Source organism: Indicator indicator, chromosome 14 (genome assembly GCF_027791375.1).
Source record: "Indicator indicator isolate 239-I01 chromosome 14, UM_Iind_1.1, whole genome shotgun sequence".
NCBI classification, from domain to species: Eukaryota; Metazoa; Chordata; class Aves; order Piciformes; family Indicatoridae; genus Indicator; species Indicator indicator.
This window is the reverse complement of record NC_072023.1, coordinates 6,680,683-6,705,434: the sequence shown is the minus strand read 5'-3', so window position 1 is coordinate 6,705,434 and position 24,752 is coordinate 6,680,683. Positions and strand designations below refer to the sequence as shown.

The 24,752-nt window shown below is 41.3% G+C and overlaps 1 protein-coding gene across 1 annotated transcript in view; it reads right to left on the bottom strand.

Annotated features, from left to right (window-relative positions):
* TCF20 (transcription factor 20) overlaps positions 1-22,402 on the bottom strand; it is a 38,917-nt gene extending 16,515 nt beyond the window's left edge. The window contains exon 1 of the mRNA XM_054386662.1: positions 16,820-22,402. Within this exon, the coding sequence (XP_054242637.1) occupies positions 16,820-22,402 (5,583 nt within the window). The remainder of the gene's footprint in view (positions 1-16,819) is intronic.
* Between the last annotated feature and the right edge of the window lie 2,350 nt (positions 22,403-24,752).

The window sequence follows — 24,752 nt, the reverse complement described above, 5'->3', positions numbered from 1 at the left end:
ACAGTCAGAACATAGTTATTTAGAAAATAAATTGATAATAGACATAATGAAGATTTAGGTTTTACCTGCTACTCTTGTAGTATCCTGACAGCTTAATACTCTGTGTGTCTCTGGTCACACTCTTAATAAAAGAATACAACAGATCAGGAAAAACTCACACAGACAGACTACAGAGGAAAGTAGGAATGTAAAGAGTCTCTATATGAGAAAAGACGAAGCATTTTGGAAAGGAAGTAACTTAGGAGGGACTGAGATCTGCAAAATCTAAGAAGGAAGGTCAAATAACAGCTTTAAATCCCAAATACATCTGCCTTTTACTACACAAGAAGTAAGTAAACTATAGAAATCACTGGCAAAAGAATGCTGCAGTGGCAAAGGATAAGTGAGTTCAAAAGCAAGTTAGACAAATTCATCAAGGACAGGTATGCCACTGCCTGTTAAACAGTGATGAGAAAGACTGTTCTAAAGCTACAACTGCTAAAAGAACGACGAAAACATGCAAAAAGCACTCTGTATATGCCTGGTTTACTACCTACCTCTGAAGATAACTGTTCCTGGCTGGAGACAGGACACCAAAACAAAGCATACCTGCCTGGAACGTCAGTTCTTTTGTAGACCAAGAGATTTGACTGTGCTATTCCACCATGAACAACAAAATCCCCCTCATGATAATTAAAAAGAACACAGGCACCCAGAAGTTACATTTTCAAGACTCTTCAGTCTTACCTCCACAGCAGGAAGGCTGAGCTAAACTGTAACTCTATATAAAAAGGCTGAAGTTTGATCTAAGCAATAAATTCATGTTCACTACTCCATACAAGCCCAAGTGCTTCATTCACTCGGTGGAGTGATCAAAGGCTTACATGTGCATGAACATAGTCTAGGAGACAAGACTGGTGAAAAGCTGAGAAAGCCATGGAGAAGGATGAACCCACCCCACCTCTCAAACAATGGGATGATAAAAACCCCACATGAAATAAGAACTTAGTGTAACTGAACTAGAATAGAAATGAGCTAGTTCAAGAGTAAACTGACTGTTAATTTTGCTAAATCTGTTTTAGTTAACAAAAAATAGTAACTGTAAACGGTAGTAAAAGAGCATGTTTAATTTCCAATTAAATGCACATCTTTGCAGCCATTTAATATTTTAAAGGGATGCTAAAAGAATAGAGTACCAAGTGGAAGAAGACAAGAAATGTGTAAATCTTTTCTTTATTGACAAAGAACCATGCTGAATGAGAGGAACGTTGCATACAACTGCTTAGAAGCACAGCAGTTTGAATTTGCTAAAGTATGCAAGTCTAGGAGAAAAAAAAATTGTACAGTTTATGTTAACTTGGCTATTCATTTGGGGAATTAAATATGCAACAATAAGTACAATTTAATTACAAAAAGGTCTGAAAGATAGAAGAGCAGACTTAAAAGAGGAAAAAGAAATTCAAATTTCAAGCCGCGATTATGTGATAAGGACATATAGAGTTGTGGGAACAGGACAGTCAGCAAGAGAGAGCAGTTATTCCTTTTGGAATTTTCTGCCACTACTACATTTAATTCCCTACTACCCTGGGTACTGCTTTACAGGAAACAGACAAATACAAGGTGAATTTCTATTTGGCTCAAGTGCAGTATAAAACACCACCTTGCAGTATCCTTAAAACAAAGCAATACCACTACCACAAGGGAAAAGGCTTTGTAAAAATTAAAAGTTACCAAAAGCTCTCCCCCACTAAGTAATACAGAATCACAGAGTGTCAGGGGTTGGAAGGGACCTCCAGAGATCATCCAGTCAAACTTCCCTGCCAAAGCAGGATCACCTATGGCAGGCCACACAGGAACACATGCAGGTGGGTTTTGAAAGTCTCCAGAGAAAGAGACTCCACAACCTCTCTGGGCAGCCTGTTCCTGTGCTCCATTACCCTCACCATAAATTATTTTCTTCTCATGCTGAGGTGGAACCTCCTGTATTCTAGCTTGTACCTGTTGTTCCTTGTCCTATCACTGGGCACAATGAAAAAAGACTGGCACCTTCATCCTGACACCCACTCCTCAAATATTTATAGACAGTTTGATATATACATTTGAGTATCAATAACTAGATTGACATAAAAAAGGAAAAAAATTACAAATCAAGAAAATGCAATAAACTCAAATAAAGGAATTTGGGTTTTTAAGAGGCAAATTGTATGAAAAAAATGAGACGATGCTTGGTATTTACTAAAAGGCTGAAAAGAAAAAAGATCTAGCACATAAAGGGGACAATCACAATATTATTAGAAGCAAAACCTCTGTAAAGGCTTAAAATTAAGGAAATACATTCAAGCAAGGCAAATAGAAGAAATTTTAAGAAGATACTAGAAACCTACGCAACCTGTCAGGAAAAGGGTGCAGCACAAATCCACCCCTGCCAGTAATTCCAAGACTTGTAACACTGGACACAAATAAGCCATTTGTCATTATTTGTAATAATCTGTGCAAGCCCTTGTCATAAACACAGCCTCACTGTGCAAGACACTTCAGTAGTACAGCAAAAAGTTTTGGTGGATGCAAAGGGATGGAATAGAACCAGTGAGACTGAGGCAGCAGTGTTGGGCACAGTCCATCACAGCAGAAGGCTACACATATCCAAATTGTTCCAGAGAAATTCCAGACAAGAAGGGCTTTGAAGAAATTCATAAAGGAAAACAAAGGAAAACATACAGGGTGTTGAAAATGAGGTGCTTCATTTAGTAAATGATAAAATTAGCTAGGATACACTGATTAGAAGTACGTTATAAGTTCTTGAAACTGAAAGAAGAAAATGAAGCAGAATGGAGGCAGACAAAAACAAATGACAAGTAACTTGTGTGAGGTGTAAGAAAAGAGAAAGCAGGCACATTAATGTGAAAGAAGTAGGCATGTGAAAATCATAGTAACAAAATTTGGTTAACAGTATTCCAAATGTACTTCTGCTCATTATTATGAATACCAATTCTTAAACTAAGGTCTGAAGAGTTGGTCCTATTGTACAGCCAAATTACATCCCATGGTAAGTAAGGATAGCTAAAAAAGGTACAATCTTTGTCTTAGTGGAAAAATAATAATTTGTCTCTCTAGAAAAAAAGTTGCACATAAAAATAGTACTAGATACTGTTAAAGAGATTGACAACAAGAGAACTCCAAAAGCAGTAGTTGGCACCAGAACTATAATAGGAGTAGCAAAGTGCACAGGATTATTCCTAAGGTCACTAGTGACTGCTGCTACTACCCAGGAAAAGTAGACAAAGATGAGCAAAGGTGCAATGCTTACAGAAGTAAAGATAACCTGCAGGTCAGTACATCTCTCTTTAGTGATAAGCTGTCAAGTAACACTTGTGTGTTTAAAACCAAAACAAAATAAACAAAAACCCCCAGAAAGAACAACAAAGAAAGAATGCTGAAAGGAAGAAACAACCTCATGATCTACAGCAATACATTAATCAGAGTTGAGGAAAACTAAATAAATTAGTAACACACATTGATGAAATTACCTTTAGATACAGAGGAGGTGCTCTGTGTAAAATAATGTCTGCTGGCCAAAAATCTGAATGGGTTTAAAGAGGAGTGTGTTATTTTATTACCCAATAATCATCAGGAAAAAAAATTACAAACCATAATGATATATGTCCATTAAAACAACTGATACTTTTCACAAATTTTAAACTGAATTTATTCAGAAATATCTAAGGTCAGTAGGCTTGCCAGCGACACATGACACAGGAAAACTTCCTATGAGGTAGCAGCAGTTTAGAAGTGGCAGCAAATATAAATAGAAGTCCAAGACCGGATGACAGTCCAGCTGGAAATTACAAAGCAGCTGAGGTAGCATCAGTAGTTTCCTGAAAGGACAGACTTAGTGCTGCTCTCCTGAGGAGAGAACTTCCTCTGTCTAAGGATTAAGGAACTGAGTGGTTCTCCCCAGATCCGAAAGAAAAAAAAAAAAAAAAAATGAAGATCTTTTGGGCTCTGAACACTGCCAGATCATGATAAAGGCAATGATGGTATCTATTCGCAAGCCACATCTACAGTTTTTCTAAATCTAGATCAATCTAAGATATAAAATGACTGGTATGAGCTATAGACTACTAGAAATAAAAGTCACTGTGCAAGATGGAAGAAAAATGCCAATTTTTTTTCTGAGGCAGAAACTGAAGCACACAGGCATTTTGTTTTGGGTTTTTTTTTTGGTTTTTTTTTTTTTTTACACAGGCATACCCTCTTCTCGCTTCTTACTCCTCCATGTTCCAAAGGTTCTAGCCCAAAAGTGAAAGTGTAAGTCAGCAGTAAATTAGTCTTTGTTGACACAGCTTCAGAGACTTGAAAATTCTTCTTTTGGTATTACCCTTGAAGCTATTTCTCCAGAAAACAAAACTTATAGGTAAATATTCCACATTTCTGTTCCCCAGGAATTGCTTCTGCAGATTCCTGCTTAGAACAACAGTACTGTGTGGCATCGCTAAAAAATTCTTATCCTCCCTAAAGACAATGTGTGGTGCTTCAAAGGAGTAATTAAGTCTAGGAGTTAAGACTGCATTAAAATCTTGTAAAATAGTTTTATGTACCTATCATGTGGGTATTGGAATTTTTCTAACCTAACCTAAACAATTTCCTCTTGGTTTTCTGGAAAGCACTGGTTATGCACTGTGTCGACCCTGAAATTTTAGTGACTACATTTTACTTGAAGAGCCATTACCCTAGAAAAGACTCGATCAAATAAAATAATGGATTTACATATGACACCAGTACACTCAAGTTAGGATTTCCCACAATTTTTAACTGTCTAGAAGAGAAAGCTCTCATCAGGTGAAGATGCAACAAAACATTTTTATTGTCTTCTGTGTTCCTGACTCTGAATGATACAGGAATATCTTTAAACTTAGCTTCCTCCCACTGCATTTATGCAACTAAAGCATGCAACCTTGTATCAGTTCCCTAATCTTCTAATTGAATTATGAACATCTCACAATATAAACACATTGTACTTTCCATTTGCAAAGTACCCTACCAATTTGCCTTAGTGGTCACAAATAAGTGATTTTAAAGCCTACTTCAGAGAATAATTAATTGAAGCGTCAAAGGCTACATCGGGAATTTTTGACAGTGCAGGCACAACGTCGGAAAGTTCACAGCTCTCAAACCTCAAGATATGAACTTACCTTTCTCTCTCACATTCCCATTCCTCCACATCCCACACTTTCTTTTTTATTTTAATCCCTCTCCTCTCCTTTGAAGTTTCACATTGAGCAGCAGTGTCCTTTAGAGAAAACTCTCCATTTCAGAGATTCATGCCAGGACCCCCCCTTCATTTTCCCCCTCCCTTAGCAATAAGCTTTCTATGTAGCTGTACAGCCTCCTTTGATCATCAGTAACTTTCTGAAATTTAGCAAGTGTGAGTTCTCAGTAAGAATAAATGAGTCAGAGACGTAAGAAATGCTGCAATTAGCAGCAGGAGTAGTGCAAAGTAAAAAAATCCCACATTTAGTGAAATGGTAGCCTATGAGAAAAAACCCATACAGCTGTGTTAGAACCAAGGGACTGAGGCGTAAATGAAAACATGAAGTAGATAAAAACAAACAGACAAAAAACCCTGGAAAAAAATAACTAGCAAGTAAAGACTGCACAAGCAGTTTTTGTCATCAACCTTTAATATTTTCTGGAACAGGAGGAAAGCCTAGGACACAGACAACAATTAGCTGGTTGAAGCAGGACATAAGTGTATTTATACTACAATGGGTTGTGCAAGCAGACTTCAGGAAGACATATGCAATCTATTTTTACCACTGGTATCCCAGGTATGACAAACAGCACAGCTGCAGCACACAGAGCCCTGGGTGGGCTTTGCCACTCATCACAGTCTTTGTCTTGAATAAGGTTGGTATTTTATGTTAAGTCCTACACTGTTATGTCTACTCCTGCCAACAGTTCAGCAAGTCTGCAGACAACTTAAGTGGATCTACATGATTAAAGTCACACCCTGAGCAGTGCTAAAATTTATCAAAAGGAACAGCAGCTATTTCAGTTCTTGTAACTGAAGAAAAATGCCTGCTTTAGGTTACTCCAGCTGGCAAATTAAGCCAGAGGATGGAAGCACCCAGTCCCCAGATCACGGTATAAGAAAACCCCTACACTTTCACATATTTAGACACCTAGGTGGTTGTGCTTGACTTCAGTAGTAAATGCTGCAAAGCCATGTACATTTGACAATCATCTTAGACAAAATTTAAAACGTAAATTCAATAGACAGTACATTTTACTAGTTTGCATAATTAGTAGAAAACTTTTCCACAATGATACTATCTGAAGTAATGGTCTTGATCAGTCCACTCACCTACAGACCATTTTAAGACATCAGTTTGTACTTGCACAACCTGCTGCCCCCTTCCATCCCTAGCTGGAGCATTTCCAAGAATCAAGAAAGCTGGTCCAGGCAAAAAATTAACTTGATGAAAATGAAGAGGTCAGGATGAGGAGTGAAGGGGAGAATTTGCTGACCAGCCACCTGACTTGGTTCAGTCACAGAGCAGTAGTGCTGGCAGAAGGGGAGGTGAAGGGGAGAAGAATGGCTTCTAACAACCAAAACTTAGCCTAGATGAAATCACCACCATATTTCTTCTTCACAACAGACTCCTCAGTGCAGCAGAAGTGGTTTACAAGAGACACTCTTCACTCTTTTGTACCTTTAACAGCAAAGTAGCCTTGACCTTTTGCTATATTCCTACTCCCCTCTACCTTCATCTTCTTCTCCACTTACTACCTCATCTATTTCTCTTCCCCTAGCCCTTGCTCTGCACTCATCTTTCCCCTAATTTACCCCACTGTGGCACAAAGCAATCAAGGCCTGCTATCACAGTAGAAATGGGAATTTCATCAGGTTCAGGGGAGGATTCTGAAAAATAAAAAGAATTAGTTGTAGCAAGCAGTGAGACAGGACTATCGAAAGCAGCATTATGGTGAGAGCAATGTGGAACTTCAAAGGGCTCTTTGAGGGAAATGAATATTTTTGAGAGCTCCCTCCACAGGGGCTAATTCACCGCCAGCCTCTGTGTCCTATGCTCAGGCTGTGCTGTTCCATTTGCTCCATTTGCCACTCCTTACCCTCCCCCTGGCTCAACACTGCAGCAGGAACAAGCTGCTGAGGGCATCTTACATCAGAAATCCCATCCCCATATTCCCCAAACAATTTTGTGCCCACATCTCCAGCTATATACCTTCTGAACATGGCTCAAGCCACTTATGCTCACCCCTAGCTTTAGCAATACAAGACTGCTGTTAAATGCTAATTGCTTACTAATGAAAACTAATCATCATGCAATTAAACTTTAATCAGGAAGCAGCTGGCTGAGATCCAATCCGTAACAATGAAGGTTCATTAATAACTTTTTTCCAAAGTGCTCTAGCCATGAAGATTATCCTGTACTTCACACAGAGTCCAGCTAAGTGCATGAAATTGTTTGAAAAATATTTCCTCTGCCAAGAAAGAAAGAAAGAAACTACTCAGAGCACATCAGTCTAAGAGAAGTATAGTTTAGATTAGCTGAAAAGGATGGGTTTAAGATTCAGGGAACCCACATTCCCTCCCCAGGTTCTGCCATAACCTCAGGCAAAATGTGCAGCATAGACAGAACCTCTTTTATCCAACTCTGCTCTCTTCAGAGTAACACTCTCGAAGGCAATAAACTGAGTTTTAATTTTGCTGTAGCTTCTAAAGTTATTACAAGAATACTCATTATACTCCAGTTTTATTTTTACTCATCTTCCTAAATCTAGGGAATTAATCTAAGATCTTTCAGAACATATTTCTCTAATAATAATAAAGATATTGGGGTTATGTAACTAGACTTATAATAGGCAGATAAATTAAATTTTACTTCTGAAAAGAGAAAAAGTTTAAAATCTGCTTTCTATTGTATTTTGCTAGACCTACACATCACCACCAGTAAGTTTCTCAGTTTTGCCTGCACCATTCCTACACCCCAGTCTGGCTATGGCACAAATCCCTATGCTTACATACCAGTTTTTATCACCTTGGTTTGCATTGCAGTGTTTGAAGAGCTTTCCTTTAGTTATGAATGGTAGAATGTTACTGTAGCTGTAGTATTATTTTTGCTTATTCAGTGATCAAAGGATTCAGGAAAACGTTTATTTTAAAAATAAAATGGGGAAACTGTAATTTTTTTTATTTAAAAAGTCTTACAAAAGATAGAATTCTAATAATCCATGCAGTATGATATCACAGCAAGCAATGAATTCTTACTTTCAGAAATTAACCTCTTCTCAATCTTTGCTTGTTCAGTTTGGTAAGAAGGTTTTTTTTTTTTTACAAATCATGGGAAATATTTTTACAGTTTGATTAAAACTAAGCAGATATGCAAATATAGACCATTATAAATTCAGAGATGTGGAGCACAACAAACTTCTGAAATTCTTGAGTATCCCTTCAACGCTTGCTAGTAGCATTCTTCTCATGAAGTTAAGGGGATAGAGCTCAACTGAATACCATCTGGAATTAGTCTAAGTTTAAAAGAGTTAGTTCAGTTTAAGTTAACAAAACACAAACAGCACAACAACCTAAGCTTTCTGCCAGCACAGCTGAAAAAGATCCAAGCTAAAATGACATATAAATGGATTGTATTCTCTAGCTGTTGAGAATTCAGCAAGAGTTTGGCATCTCTACAGTAACAGGCTTGTGTGAGCTTGTGGATAGACAAAAAGTTCTAAAGCTTTGTTTAGAAATCTCCTGCGCAGAGAAGGTCCCATTCACATCTGGAAGAGCTTCGTAGAAATTAAAATGACTTAAAACGTATTTTTAAACTAAAATTGTACATAGATTTCAAGGATCCCTGATGCTTTGTAGAAAGGCCACAACTGGAATGAGCGAGCTCCTTCTTACATACAACTTTCCAGTGCTCCTGGCTACAATTAATTAAAGTGGTTAAACATCCTATTCTTTCCCAATGCTCTATTGTTAGTAAATCTATTTTCTGCTTTCCTCACTCCACATGCTAGGCAAACAGGAAAATATCAAAATACGCAGAAGTACAGACATAATGGCCATGCTTTGGAATAAGCTAATGACAAAGGAGTTTGCTAGTGAAGATGCACAAACATTACTTCCCTGCCTACCCTTCATCTTTTCTCTGTCCCCATGGCAAAAGGCTGACACTGAAGAAGTCTTTCCTCTCTTCCCAATTATCATTTTTATGTTTGAGACCTCAAACAAACTGTACTCCCTGCCATCTTGAGGCCCCATTCCTGGAAACATTCAAGGTCCCCTGCTCCCTCCATAGGGTCCCTTCCAACCTGATGCATTCTGTGATTTACAATCCATGACCACCAATACCCTGCATCACTTTTACCTGATTTCTGCTCACAACAAAGCCAAGGAAAGCCAGCTTCCTTTCACAGATGTAATTAATGGCTGCCAGTCATTCCAGATATTGAAATATACCCATCAGAAATGTAGAGCAGGATACTGTCTGCTCACCTCTTCAGCATTTGAGGCTTGTGATACCAGTATAAAGAGCTGCTGTGAGCTACAAAGTGCTGTAGGACTTAACCACTCACACTTCCAGTCCCTACCAGAGGGAGGCAATGAACTGAGATACAACAGGGGCTCCTACCAGGTTCTCATCCCTGTGGCAGCACACTCTTACAGACCAGGAGGCATGACAACACAGAGTTTCACTAGTACAGCAGATGGCAATGCCTTTCTGAGAAAACAGAATCTGAAGTTCATAATTCAGCCTGTCTTTCAGAATTTCTTCTCCACCCAAAATTTCATGCTTATTTTTGTAATAATGGGGAAGAATAATAAAGATGCTGCCATTACCTGAGGAACGAAAATGAATATCTAACTAATTCTACTAAAGGACAGTCCTGTCTTCAAGAAAGAGCACACATCCAGCTCAGGCAACTAGGTGTTTGGACACAGACTATCAATGAAAATCAAGAACTCAAACCACTTTAAAGGTAATTGTAGAAGATACCTCAAGATTCTGTGGCACTCCTCACTTGAGGGGTTAAAGCATACTAAAGGCTGTTGTGAGAGACAAAAATAAGCAATGTTCTCAATACATCCTCTTTTCAGCTACTGCTAATAGGCAGGTTTTAGATTCTTTACCGGTTTCCCTTTCACCACAGTGAAAAATTAACAAGCTTCAGTGTCACTTCTTCCCACTCTGGAAATTTCCCCCTACTATTGCAGGTCTGGGTATAAGAAATACAAGTTTTCTTTCCTGTGTTTGTCAGGCATGTGGTCTTTGAAGCAGCAGATTATTATTTCAGCCGAACTCTGACCTAATGCAGAACTTTACCTGAGGGTTTTTTTGTAGGAGGAAAAAAAAAAAAAAAAGTCAGGTTCTGCACATTTTTCTTCTCTGAAAACAAGGATAATGACTAAAAGGTCAGCATTCATCTCCCAAGGCTTAGAAAGAGCAGCACTGTGGGTCTTAAACATTTCAAGTGGTGGATGTTGCCTGTGCACAGTTTTATGGTATGACTAACTTGATCTAATGGTTATAATTACCAGTGGAAAGGGCCCTGTCTGTCAGATGCAGCAAACATGGTTCAGAGAATAAGCAGATTCAGATGGCTGATCTGGAAACAAAGATTCTCCCACCCCAAGCAAGTCTTCTGATGGATTAGCTAGCTAAAAATCAACCCACTGTGCAAATGCAGTTGGTAAATCTAGCACAAGAGAAACAGTGGAAGCAAACAGCTTGCAAAGCAGATAAAGCAGAATCACCCCTCTTGACAGAAATTCACTTGTAGCCTGACTTAGGAAATAACAAAGCATACCTGAGCCACAGCAGACATGCAGAATAAACCTTTAGACTCATGGCCCTACACTACTTCGGTTTCTTGGGCTATAAACTGTTTTGCTTTGTTTTGCCAGAAGTAGCTATAACCTTCCACAAATTCCTCACTTCACACTAATTCCTCAGCTTAGGCATTTGATTAGCCACAGAGTTAGGAACCTTTTAAAAGCAATTATTTAATGTGTGTAGGAGCGTTTTTGTGAGACTTTGATTTCTCAGATCTGACAATGCAAATAGCTTCAGTCTCAGTGATCTCTCCAGACACATTTCTCTAGCCAATTTACAACCTGGGTCCAGATCAGTAAACAGAAGAAAATGTTTCTACGAAAGCAACAGAGTAAACAAAATATTATAGATATGCAATCCTTTTTTCCTCTACGGTACAGATTTCCATAAATAGGATACTATGAGAGCTCAACTAGCAGTGGTCAAAAACAACTCAGTATGGAACCAAAAGCTCTTCTCTATGAAACGTGGATAGAATAAGCAAACCTATCTTCAGCCCTACAAACTAATGAAGGTACACACAAAGTGAGCCAGAAGGATGCCATTGTTCAGCAGTAATGCAAAGTTCAAATACTGAAGCATCAATTTGCAAAGAAAGAGACAGGCACTTAAGTTCTGAACTTCTGTGAGCACTTTCTCCAAAGTCAGACCGATCTTCTGAACAGGTTTGTTCTACCTGTCCTAAAGCATGTAGATTTCTCCTCTTTTGGTAAGCAGAAGGCTTTGAAAGAATCCATGCAGTCGGCCAGGCCCAGATTGGTGAGAGAAAGCCCAGAATCTCCTTCTGTTATACTGCAGATCATGGGCAGATTTTACCCTTCACCACTTGCTACTCTGAAATTTTCCTGACTGAAACCCAAGATGATCCTTTCAATAAGAAGCAACACAGGAAATGGGTTGAAAGGACTTCTTTCCATGTACAAGGATTAAAAGATATCTTAAATGAGAAATGAAGCAAAGACTTATGAGGAAAATAATAAATTCTTTAGACCTTTTAAAAGGTATCTTTAAAAGGGGGATAAACAAATTTTCCTTCCACAGAGCACTATCAGCAGAAACAAGAGCTAGATTTACCTTCCTCAATGTCAGTTCTGTCAAGGATAGGGGAGGAACGAGAACCAACCCCAAAAAAGCTACAAATAACACCAGTGCTAGGCTAGAGCCTCTTCCTTCGGAAAGAGTTTCATAAAAAAAATTCCAAGGAACAGAATAACGCTTCCTAGTGAACAGATTTTTATAAAACAGTAGTAGAACTATCTTCTCAGATTCTGCAACTCAACACAAAAAATGTCCTCTGCTTTGTTCTCTTCACTTGTTTTTTTTTAATTTAATACTGAGAACAAAAGACCATTTATTCTTCTGAACATTAAATCTGCCAACAACTACCAGTGACTTTGTAATTTTGCCAGTTTCAAAGGTAACCAAGATTTCATCTTGCGTGAAAATTATTTTCTTATGAATAGGAAAACAAAGAGAAGATGAACAAGGTAAGAAACTGTTTCCTTGAAGGGTATTTGTAACAAACTGCATACAACTGTTAATTTTCCAATTCTATAAATGCAAAGAAATGGTTGACATGACTAATGAGAGACCAAAAAAATTTTCAAGAGGAAGAAAATGGATTTTAAAACCATATAGTACTAGGAATCTTAACAGCATAAGACAAAGATTTTATGCCAAAACACTTAGAATCTGCTTTACCTAGTTGAAAACTCTGTACCTGGCCACCTCCAATATTTGAAAGAAAGCATCCATAAGCAACGGAATCACCCAGCACTAGGGAAGAGGGCATTTTTTCAGCTGAAGGTTTCATTAGCCTCAGAAACAAAGTGTCTAACTGCAAGGAGACCAGCCAGTGCCCCCACTATGGTTTACAAAGCAGTTCAAGACAGAAAGACAGACTACTTAGCAGGTAGGTCCATCTACTGAGGTATCTAATTTGAATCTCAAAATAAGGAAGATTAAGCCATTCTACATCCAAAGCAGCCCAATTAATCTGATGGTACTCATATTCTCAGAACCAAGAAGTCTTCTAAGCGTCCACAGCCACTGTTTTGCCTTTAAGGAGAGCTGATTCTACCACTTCAGAAACAAGCTGGATTCCTGCTTATAAGATAATACAGTCACAATCTTCTAGAGCTTTCCTTGAGATGGACTATGGGGCTGTTCTCAAAAAAATAGACAGTAAGGCAGTAAGACACAGACGTTTATTCATATAAAGTAACAGAAAACTTACAGCAAGAAAAATACCTCATATTCCCTCCTGATTTTAAAGGGCAAAGAAGCAGAGGTGTTTGGAAGGTAAAAAAAAAAAAAAAAGAAAGAAAAATCTTCCATGTGATAAAAAAACCTCAAACAGGTGAGTTTGTGCAAGAAGAAATGTAGGGCAGGTTACTCAGGTTACCTATACGTCACAGTTCAATGGTTTATGGCCTTTATGACTAGAAGTTTCAGTTTCTTATTTCTATACTAGGATGCTGCCTAAGCAACAACAGAACCAGATCTCTCCAGGAAATATTTCAACTCAATGGTATGGATTTAGTTAAAATTTGGTGCACATTTGCCCTTTGTGGGTATTATGAGCAGTTTAAGCAGATTTTGAATTATGGCAGTATTTAATTTGAACAGAATGTGTTACATACATGAATTATTCACATCCAGGCTCATGACCCTTCATATGCCATAAGCTAAAGTCTTTCCTTACCCTAGACCAAACTGAAGACCTAGATTCCTGTACGCCTGTGCACACATCTGTCTACTCTCCTCTGTTAGCAAGCAGCTATATGGTTTGCACATCTGCTTTTTCAGGACACTAATACTGACAAACTGCACGTCAGAGAGAACAAAAAGAAAATCACTTGCAAAAGCAAGGAAGAGGTAAAGAACAAGTGTAAGCGACAAGCAGGAAATTGGCTGGCTGAGCCAGAAGGCTTTCCTCAGGCAGTGGGGCAAAAGGGTCTAGTTCAACAGAGCCTTTCCACTGCCTGGGGATGGCTTCTGGCAGGTACACCTCTGAATACCCTGGGCCTGCCATCTTTCTGTTACATGTAACCCTCTCCTAGCTGAGGGGGAGAGGATATTCTGCTTCCAGAGAAGAATACAGCACTACAATTTACTACCATAGGATAAAAAGGTTAAGGAAAAGTAATGCTAGGAGAAAAATCCATGCTGTTATCTGTGACAAGTGAATGAAAAAGATGGATTACTCTTATGGATGTCATGCAGAAGAGGCCAATACTCAGCCAGGCCACCTGTTACTGTGTTTAAGGCATAACAAAAACTAAGCATAGACAAGAAAATGGTCTCTGCCTCTGAAAGTTGACAGTCTTACAACCAGATGAAGTATGGACCCAGAGAGAACAGCACTCAAAGGCTATGTATAACTTCTCATACTCAGAGAGTAACCAGTATTTCTTACAGCCTTAAATAGGAAGGATTAGGAAGAAAATTTTAAAATCGAGTAAGACTGAGAATTTGAGTGACAGAAAAAACAGGACATGATGGCAGACTATGGATTAAGCATGATGTAGATTAAAAGCTATGTTTTAAAGTGAGAGTCTGAGAGCCCACCATGAATTCAAGAATAATTAAAGTCTGTGGTAGCAAAATACAAATTTGGAACAGAAGGCAAGCTCTACAAGACTCTGGGGAAAAAAAAAGAAAAAAAAAAAAATCACATTACCAAAAGCTCCCCAAGGGTACCATATTCTGAGATAGGGGGAAGGAAAGCACAAGCAGAACTTCAGTGAAACCCCACAAAAAGCTGGGGGTAACAAACAGTAGCCTCTGCGGGAAAAAAAAGTGTAAAGAAAGGAACTAATCAAAAGAGGACACAGATGGGAAACAAAGGTGGAACAAGACTTCAAGAGCAGCACAGCTGGTACTGACAAATGTAGCTAACAGGGAAAGGAAAATGCAGTACTGGTTCTGAACCTTAGCTAGGAAGAGATCACTTCAAGTAGGTAGACACTGATTACAATTGTAGTAAAGCACAATTGAAGCCACAGTGGAGAACAAGAGCACCAGGCAATGCATTCAAAGAATTCTGAGGGGGAAAAAAGGGAAAAAGGAAATCAAGGCTTAGTTGCAAAAGCAGGAGAAGCCACAGGTGTTTTGTATACTTTGAAAAAAAAAAAAAACAACACCCCAGTAAACACTCATGTCTACAGCTACTGTGAGGGGAAAGAGAAGCTAGAAGTTGAGCCAAGTGCAAAGAGGTAGCAGGAAAGGACACAATGTTCAAGGAGATGTTCTCATACGATGCCACAAGGGTAGATGAAAGGGTTGGATGAAGAAAAAGGTAAATTCTGTTTGTGAAAAGAAGATGATCATACCGGTTGGAAGAAAGTGATAAAGGGAAGAGTAATCAGTCAGGAAGTCATCAAGGTCCAATGCAGAGAAAGAACTAGGTGACAAACAACATGAAAAACTCAAAAACGTGCTACTGTCAGTGTAGCCTTTTTCTGCTGGGCATACCCCTGTTGCAGGTACATGAACACAAAAAGGAGAGTTCAAGACCCTGCAGAGAAGACATCTGCTACTGGGAGAACAAGGATCATAAATGAAAGACACACCCTGAAAACAGGAAAAAGGGATAAATCAGCAATCAAAATTCAAAATACTGGTGAACAACAAGACATAAGAAAGCATGGCCACATTGTGGGTACAATGGTGGTGGAGATCCTGAAAGCAAGCTTGCAATTATCAGATATAAGAGAAATTCAGCAGTTGCATCAGAACAAGCATGCAGGCACGGCTCGATGAAAACCAAATGAAATTAACTGACTTTGTTTAATGAGAGGCTAGAAACAAGAATGCAGGCCAAATCAAGTTAGGGCAAAGAAGCATGTAATTACTGTCAAAGAACAGTGAGTGAAAATGCAGAACAAGCCAGGAATCGAATCTGAAGAGAAAAGCTCATGGGGAGGAAATGAGTGTACTGCATGTAACAATACAGAGCAAGGAGAAGATAAAAAATGGATCCTCACTCTCTTTAGTAAAGAAAAAAATCTGAAAGCAACAGGAAAAAGTATTCTAGTGCCTCTTCCATGGTCTGGGTCCAGGACAGAAAGCATAATGTACAAGGTAACCATAACTGAAGGGATGCAACATACTGATGATGGCAAAACTCATACAACTATGGTTTTAAAGTGTCAGCTTCTATCTCAATAATTAAGAATAGTGTCTCCATCAACAGCCAGGTGGTTGTGAATACACTTCTCCCTTTGTCCCTGCTTTAATCTTACATATTTTTTCTCACTCACTGTATACTTGCACTTTGAAGAAAGTCAGTATGATCTGAGATATACTTCATATTGAATTCAATACTAAGCCCATTCTAATTTCACTTAAAGCATACAGACCTCTGTGTGATTCCACCCTATCCACCTTATTTGATAAGCACTGCAAATGCTCCTACAGTGTATAATATGTTACAGTCACAGAATAACTTAGGTTAGAATGGATCCCTGCTGAAAGCAGAGCCAGTTTTGAAAGCTTCAGACTTTGTACAGAACCTTGCCCAGTCACATTTGTGCATCTCCAAGAACTGATACTCCACAGCTTCTCTGTCATTCCTGCTTCCTCAATCTCACGTTTGACCATCCTTGCTGTGAATTTTTTTGCCTAATATTGAATTGGAATTTTCTTTGTTGCAATCTGTGTCTGTTGCTGCTTGCCCTTTCATTGTAAAGACTCCAAGAAGAGCCCTAAAACCATGAAATATTTAATATGATAAAGAGAGAAACAGATCCCTGTAGCCATGAGAAAGGTTTTGGACATCCAGAACTTTTAGCAGGTAATGAGTATCCAGCTTTTTTGATGCCTGATCAAGTGTGGCAGAGCTCTAAACAAAATCATCAAAAGGCCACCACTAGAGATTTAAGATGAGAGATGATCACCCAAGACATAAAACAAGGGGAAATGGCATTCCAAATGGCATGCACACCACAAGTGAAATTCTGCACAGCAAGGTTACTCACCATCTCTTTTGCAATCTCCACAGCTTCCTGCAGCCCATAGAGCCTGCCACAGACCAGGTAGATCCCATTGGCCCAGAGAATACAACCCTCATGGACCCAAAATTCATTGCTGTCAAGAGGTAGTTCAGGAATTTGTAACTCCAGCTCAGTGCCACCTTCTGAAGTGGGCATAGAGGGTTTTGAGTCCAAAGGAGTCTTTTCACCACCACTGCCACCATCAGTGGTTGCTTTTTTACAAGAAGCTCCCCTTGAAAGTGACCGAGAGGCTCCACTACAGTCCTCAGAGCGGTGCCGCCTCTTAAAGCGGGGATGAGCAGCTAGGCTTCTTTGTTCCTTCTGTTGTTGCTGTTCCTCCTCCTCTTCTGTATCTGTCTTGGAACCATTAGAAGCACTTTTGTGCCGTACCTTGACCTTGCTCTGCACTTCTGTGGCCCTCTTTGGAGGTGGGTTCTTGGGCAAGGTGGCTGCATAATCCTGGGGGTAGAAAGGACCAAAGAGGTCACCCATGTTACGATAGCTGGCCCATTTGCCACACAGGCAGCAAACCAGATGCCCTAAGACAGAAGACTCTGTTACTACAGGGCCCTGCAGCATGAAAGTCGAAGTGGGCAGCGCTTTGCTTTCTGCATTGCTAGGAGGGGGTGTCGAAGACCTCTGTCCTTTCCGACCCCTCACCAATTTGTTCTGCTCCTCTTCCTCTGCGTTAATGATTGTGCACACTGCGCCTAATTCACACTTGTTTACCACATGGATATAAGGGAAAAAGGACTTATTCTTGGAGTCAGTTTTATCTACGGACTGAGTGGCGTATTTAAGCTTGATCTCTGGTTCTTGAGGCTCCACAATCGGAGCAGCCCTTCTAGGCTTCCGCTTCCGTGGCTGAGCTGCAGGTTTTCGCCTCTCTCTCCTTTGCCTCTTCGGCTTTGGCTCACCACCACCTACCCCTTCTGCAGGCTGTGATGGTACTGGTGGGGGTGGTGGGGGTGGTGGCAGTTGCTGCTGTTGCTGCTGCTGCTTCTTCTGCTTGTTCACGCTCCCAATTGGCCTCCCCTTTTTCTTTCCAGAGGGAAAATAGCCCTTTGGAGGGAATCCATCTGGCTTGGGTGAAATGTTTGTTACATCTCCATCTTTCTCCTCAGACTTTGGATTTGGTTCAGAAGTAAACACACTGGAAGGAGGAATTGTTTTTGAGTCTGAAAAGGTTAGAGATCCAGCTCCACTTACAGATCCATCAGACCTTCCCTGACCACCTGATTTTTGAGAAAGTGGTGGTGCTGCACTAGATCCTGCTCCTTCTTTACCAACACTGGCAGTTTCAGGGACATCTTTTTTGGTTTTATCATCCTCACTACTTTGCCACTCTTCGGAAGATCTTGGAAGAGTTGTTTCACCAGCTGTATCCTGGTTTGCTGGTCCCGCTTGATCTGACATCTCTCCTTTTCTCTTCTCAGCCTCTGGTCCATTTCCTCCTTCAGATCCACTCTTAAGGGACAGGATGTCATCAAGAGTGACAGTATCTGCACCAGTTTCAGCACTGTTGGTAGAAGCACTTCTCCGAATATTGGGAGATGTGATTTTTTGAACAATAGCTTCCAGTTTTAATCCTCGCCCCTTTCTTGGGGGCAGTATTTTGGTCTTAGCTGGGCTCGTGAGGGAAACAGCAGGACAATTCCTATTATCAGGACTTGGCAGGTTCTTGAAGGAATCTCCCTTTGCAACTGACTTGCTAACATCTTGACTTTGAGATGAATGGGCATAGGAGTTGTACGTTTTATCAACCCCTTCTTTTGCTGAAGTCATCAATCGCCCTTTATCTTCACCACCACTATTTTTCATATCCTGTGGTTGTCTTTTGGTAGGGATAGGAGAGATGAAAGAACGGACTCTCCTCCTCATAATTAACGGATTTTGAGGAGATGGATCTTCCTGGCCAGGGAGCCTGAGCATAGCATTACTAGGCTTGGGCAAATCTGTAGATTCCTCTCTGCGATGCCCATCGCTTTCTGGAGGACAAAATCTTTTTTGGTTGGCTGCTCCAAGAGGGCCACTGCTTTTGGCAGGAGAAGTTTGCCGAGAGAGGTCCCAGCCAGATTCATGATGCTGCAACTTCTGATTGCCGTGTTTTAGTTCGGTGCACTTGCTCGGAGCGCTGTCGCCCCCCATGACGCAGCGCCCAGCTTCCTGAATCCCAGTATCATGATAAGAGCTCCCTTGAAGGTACATCATTCCATCCTTGTCATTTTTTAAGGGACTCCTTACTCTATCCAGAAATTGTTGCTGTCTTGGGCTCTTTCTTGCTCCTTCCTGCCTGTGCTGAGCTGCAGCAATCACACCCTGAGCAGCGCTGCTTGCCCAATCTTTGTATTCTTCTTGCTGTTGCTGGTATATCTGCCTCTTATAATGGTACTGGGAATTCAAACTCTGGTTAGGGTCACCAAAAGCATGAGACCTAGCATTTGTGTGATATGCTGAAGCCAAAGATGGGCCTTCTGAATTCTGAGGATAAGCAGAATGCAAGGAAGCCCTATTAACTCTTTCAGATAGTGTCATGTGTGGGTTCATGTGATGCAGATCTGTCCCTGGGCCTCTGCTTCTGCCTGGTGACATTTTCAGCTTATCAGCAAGATCGTGATATTGAGAAGGTGATTTACCCCTGCTGCTTCCAGTTCTGCCAGGTGCTCGTCTCATCTGTGTCGATCTGCTGTCCTGCTGGGGAATGTAGTCTGGAGCAGCATCAGAGACTGCAGCTCCAGGGCTTGCATTGCCTCTGAAAGATTCATGCTTGATGCCAGCAGGATGACAATGGTCTCCTGTTTTTTTATTATTGAGACTAGCTGAGCTCTTAGCCTGTTCAAAATCTTCTTCTTTTATTTGCCCACTGTGAGCTTTCATTTTTGTTTCCATGGATACTAAACCCCCAGGGAGTATTACTGACTGACTCAAGCCAGGGGCAAGACGTTCACTCCTTCCACTTCTGCCCTCAGGACCCATGTGGCCCATTGGGTGAGGGCCAGGATCTCTGACAAGTTGCCTTAATGGAGATATGTCACAGATCACTGATCTCCTCTCTGAGAGTGTCCCCGCTTCATGGGCAGAAGATTGTGACTCCATATCAAACTTTCTAGCAAGAGGGTAATCAGCTAGATTTATCTGCTTCATATCAGGAGCTGCACTGCTAGACTTCCTATCCCAGGGACCCCAGTGAGGGCCTTCCAAGAGAGACCCCATGCTTTTATTTAATAAGCTTCTATTGGTCAGTTCATTGCTTTGACTAATTAAGATATTTGGCCTCATGGCTCCCTCCAAACTCCCAGCCATCCCAGAATGTTCCTGTGCATTCCTAGAATACCTTCTGTCTGGGTGATGGTGGTACCCCTGTAAGACCTCCTGTAGGAGGCTAGGAAACTTCTCATTGCGGCCTTTGCGCTCACTGTGCCCTGGAAAATCCCCCTTTTCTTGACCAGAAGGATACTGTGGAAAGCCACCAATATTCCTCTGTAGACCGGTTGCTAGATTATCTTTGTAACTGTATCTTACACTGCCAGGAGATTTGGAAGGTTCTGTTCTTGCAGGAAAACTTGGCCCAACTGCATGACCAGGCTGGCTGTTGCCCTCTCCATTATGGTTAGTGTTATCTCCACTTTTGCTTCCTTTACTTCCTCCTTGAGTTTCTGGCTGTGTCCCTGCATGCCCAGCTTCCTTCACTGAACTAGCACTAGCTGGTGCCTGAGTGGCTGTGGAAGTATCATCTTGTGCAGGTTTATCTTGCCCACCTGACTTTTCTACTCTTCCTGCCATGGCTTCCCGGGAGACAATCACCCCAACTGCCTTTTCGTTCACTTTTGGGGCATTTTCCACAGCCACCACAGCTTCCTTCCCATCAGGAGATGCCACGTCTTCCCTAGCTGCAGGGCTGCTGCTAAGTTTTGATGGCTCATTCTGAGAGGCTTGTGCTGGTGAGGAGTTGGATCTCTCTACGTTACCCCCTTTGTAAGTGGTGTCTGAGCTGGTGCTCTGGCCACTCAGTTGTCTCACCCTCTCCCCATGATCCTCTGAACTACTGGAACAACCACCATCAAGGGACTCTGCCAAGGGAGACTTGAGCTGCTCCTCTGCCTGGGAGCCTTCTGAGTTGGTGCAGCTGTCACCCTTCTTTGAAGAAGATGACCTTTTGGAACTTTTTTTCTGAGGTGCCAAGGCATCCGAGAGCAACATGTGCTGGACTGTGTTGGGCAGATTGGCCACTTGAGAACTCAGGGCACTCAGGCTGCTCAGCCCTGGATCTGTGAGCCTTTTTTCCTGCAATCCTTCCAGCCCAAACCCCTTGAATCCCCCTGCATGGGCATTGGGGCTTGGCATCATAGATGGTGTAGGACTAAGCTGAGGCATCATCTGTAGGATTCGGTTTCTAGAACCCATGGACATGTTGCCTTGCCCACACTGGATGTTTTCCCCACCTGGCATGAGTGGAGAAGGGGTAGAACTGCAGCTTGGAGACTGAACCACAGATGCAGCAGGAGATGGATTAGAGATTGGACTGAAGTTTTGATGGAACTGCATTGGTGACCTTACAGGAACTTCAGTCTGGCTGTACTGTCCCACTTGACTTTGAAGAGAGAGCTTGGTGGCAGCATTTGAATACTGCATTACATGCTGAGGTGGATGCTGCTGCTGCTGCTGCTGTCCCTGCTGACCACTTTGGGGCAGCTTAGATTGTTCAAAGCTTTTCATTGGCTGATTCTGAAAGCTGTAGTTTGACTGGGTCCCATACGCCTGTGCATTGGAACCCACAGCATGGCCTTCATACTGCGACCCAGAATTCACGCTGTAGCTCCCATCATAATTCTGGCCTGACTGGCCAAAACGCTGTGGGGAGGGGAAAGAGGAGGAGGAGGATGACGAAGGTGGCTGATAGTGTTGGCTGAACTGGCCCACTCGTAACTGGTACCCAGAAGCAGAGGAAGGCAGGTTGGATGGACGCTGCATTGGCTGCAAGTGTGAGGTGCTAGAAGCAGACTGGCTGGAAGCCTGGGGTAAAGGCTGGTGAGACTGATAGATTTGCTGTCTCAGCTGCTGCACCTGCTGCTGCTGGCTAGAAGTCTGCTGCTGATACTGAGCACTCCCTGGAGAAAAAGGACCAGTATAATCCTGCTGATAGTGGGATACACCCCCAAGGGTCGAGTGCTGTGTTTGAAACTGGCCCACATGTCCCTCACTCCCATACTGACTCCCAAAGCTACTCCCTTGAGGGGGCCCATAGCTCTGTACTGGTCCAGAGGGCCTGCGCTGAGGTGGCTGCTGCCCTCCTGATGCCACTGGATCTTTGTTGGCAGCCATATAGTAAAACTCTCCTGCTTCTTTTCTGAAACCTTGGTAGCTCTGATGGCCAGAGCTCTCACCAGGCATTGCTGTAGAGGCTCCTGCTGCTCCACGACGTCCACTGCCAGCACCTCCTCCAAAGCTCTGGAACATCTGGGCCTGCTGGCGGGGGCTGAACTCTTCCAGTCGGGATGAACTGTGCACTTCCTGCGGGTAGCTCTGCTGGTTTCCGTGGTAACTACTTTGCTCCCGAAAGGACTGCATGCTGTTCAGCAGCAGAGCAGCAGCTCGAAAGCCCTCCTAAATGGGGAGAAAAAGAGAGAAAAAAGGTATAGCATCTCCCAGTCACACCAACGCTCAATTTCACTGTTTTAATAGCAATTTCACAGTTTTAATAGCAATTAACATTTAGTATTCCTCTCCTACTTTCTGGTACATCAGCGTGCATCCCCTTGCAACTTTCCAACCTTCTAGGTAGCACAAGAGGAATGACAAGAAAACACAAGTTTGTAACCCACTACCAGCGTGAGCACATTTTCAGCATTACAATTTCCCTGCAGCCATTTACTAACAGTCTGGTTATGTGCCCCTGAAGAAATAAAGCAATATTTTGCAAAGCAAAGGAGAACAATCTTTACTCTCCAACTGTTCTCTATGGCTAATACTGGGAGTAATCAAGCATTTTGCTACCGTGTTTAAGGGTGCAATGACAAGAACCATGAAACAGTCTTAAAATCCACTGTAGGAATGAGATCCAAAGCCCACACTCAAGAAACTGACCCAAGCTCACACCAAGATACACCTACAGGAACTTCTGAAAGAACTGGCACCAGCACGCTCAAAGACATCTGCTTCACGCTCTGTTCCTGACTGTCCAGTGACACCTCCAGGTGAAAACCAAGACAGGAAGACAACGCAGGGTGGGGTTTTTTTCCTGTTTGCTTTGTTTTAAACGATGGAAAATTAGAAAAAATACACTCAATTTGAGCAAAAGGGTCTACAGCTTCATCACTTCAGACTTTCATATCACCTTGAATGGAAGCTTAATTGAAAAGATTTGTCAGGCAGATCATGTATGTTGGAATAGCACGTACAATCATCTACATTTACATAACCAACTGTTAAGTAAATGCGTTTCAGGAAGGTCTCTTAGGTACTCTAATCTATTATTCAGTGTGTGGAATCATGACTCATCCTCCAGGACTGGACCACAGCTGCACAATTGATTGGGGACCCTAGTTAGTCCCTCTGTAATAGCCTGACACATCTCTAGATGCATTAAGGAAAGTATGGTAATGAACAAGTATATGCATATAGGCTGTCTTTGTAATTAATGTGATTATTTAAATAATAACAAAAAAAGCATTTCATTTCTGAAACACCTTGTGGCTTTCTCTTCCTGAAATCAAACTGGATAAAGCCACCCATTTTCTTTCCTTTAAATAAATGTTAAGACAATGCTTACACATTTCCAGGAAACAGAACTCTGACTCCTCAGATTGGAGACTTCCTGGAAGACTTGTCTGCATTAAATTCTCTCATTTAGCCATCTTTTGTGCTTGCCACGTTCATCTGAACCCACTCAGAACTGAAGTGCAGTATTGCACAGAAAGGTTTTGTTCAAATAGAAGATCAAAGAGCAGAAAACAAGCATGCAAACGAGAAAGTGCCAGCAATGTTTGGCATTGCACTCTTTTCCCCATCTGCCTTGCAAGATTTTTTTTTTTTAATTAATATGTATGTTATTCACTGAAGGCTCTGATTACCCTGAGGGTCTTTAAGAAAGGTACCCTGCTTATATCCAGGTTTCTACTCTCTTTGTATGTGGGCCACAGGATACACACACAAAACCCCACTGCAATGCATGTCTCCAGAATCCTTCTGCTAACTCAAAGGTATCTTTGTGTCACAGCCTTGGTTCACGCAGCTTCATGGTCCACAAAAATGCTACCAAAACACACACCAGAATCAGAATGAAACTTTCAAATTGTTAATACTTCCCAGTTTTGGCTCTCCCTTTCTAGGAAGTCAACTTTACTGCTGGCTTAGTCTTATAATCTAATATTTTAAGTATCACACTGTAAGAAGGATCTTTTCTGGGGAACTTCCAGGTTTTTAGCATTTTAAAGACAACATATATGACATGACTAACATTTCTGTTTATGCCACACCATGCCAATTATGGATAAAGTTTTTCCTTTTTCTGAACTGTTCTTTTTGATGCTTCATCAGGTTGAAGCTCCTGCCTTCAAAACAGGGATACCCAATGCAAGCTTCTTCCTTCCTTTTTGTACCATTTGCTGTTAAGGTGAAAAATGGAACAAAAATAAATAAAAGGAGGAAAAAAAACATGCATGGAAACAGAAGGAAATTATTAAAGTAAAAGGTAGGAGAACATCAACTGTAACTAGCAGATGTTAGAAAGCAGCTCCTCGAGATAAGCAGTTTGGGCCTCTGGAATCAGCAGCACTCAGGTGCTATGGAGGCTGCGTGCATGCCCTCACAGTCACATGCTTTGCATGGGCTTCTTAAAGTAACACTTCCATCCTCATCACAGGCTCAGTCTCACAGAACTTCAGACTAACTTTTAAGTATGATTTTAATAAAGTTTACT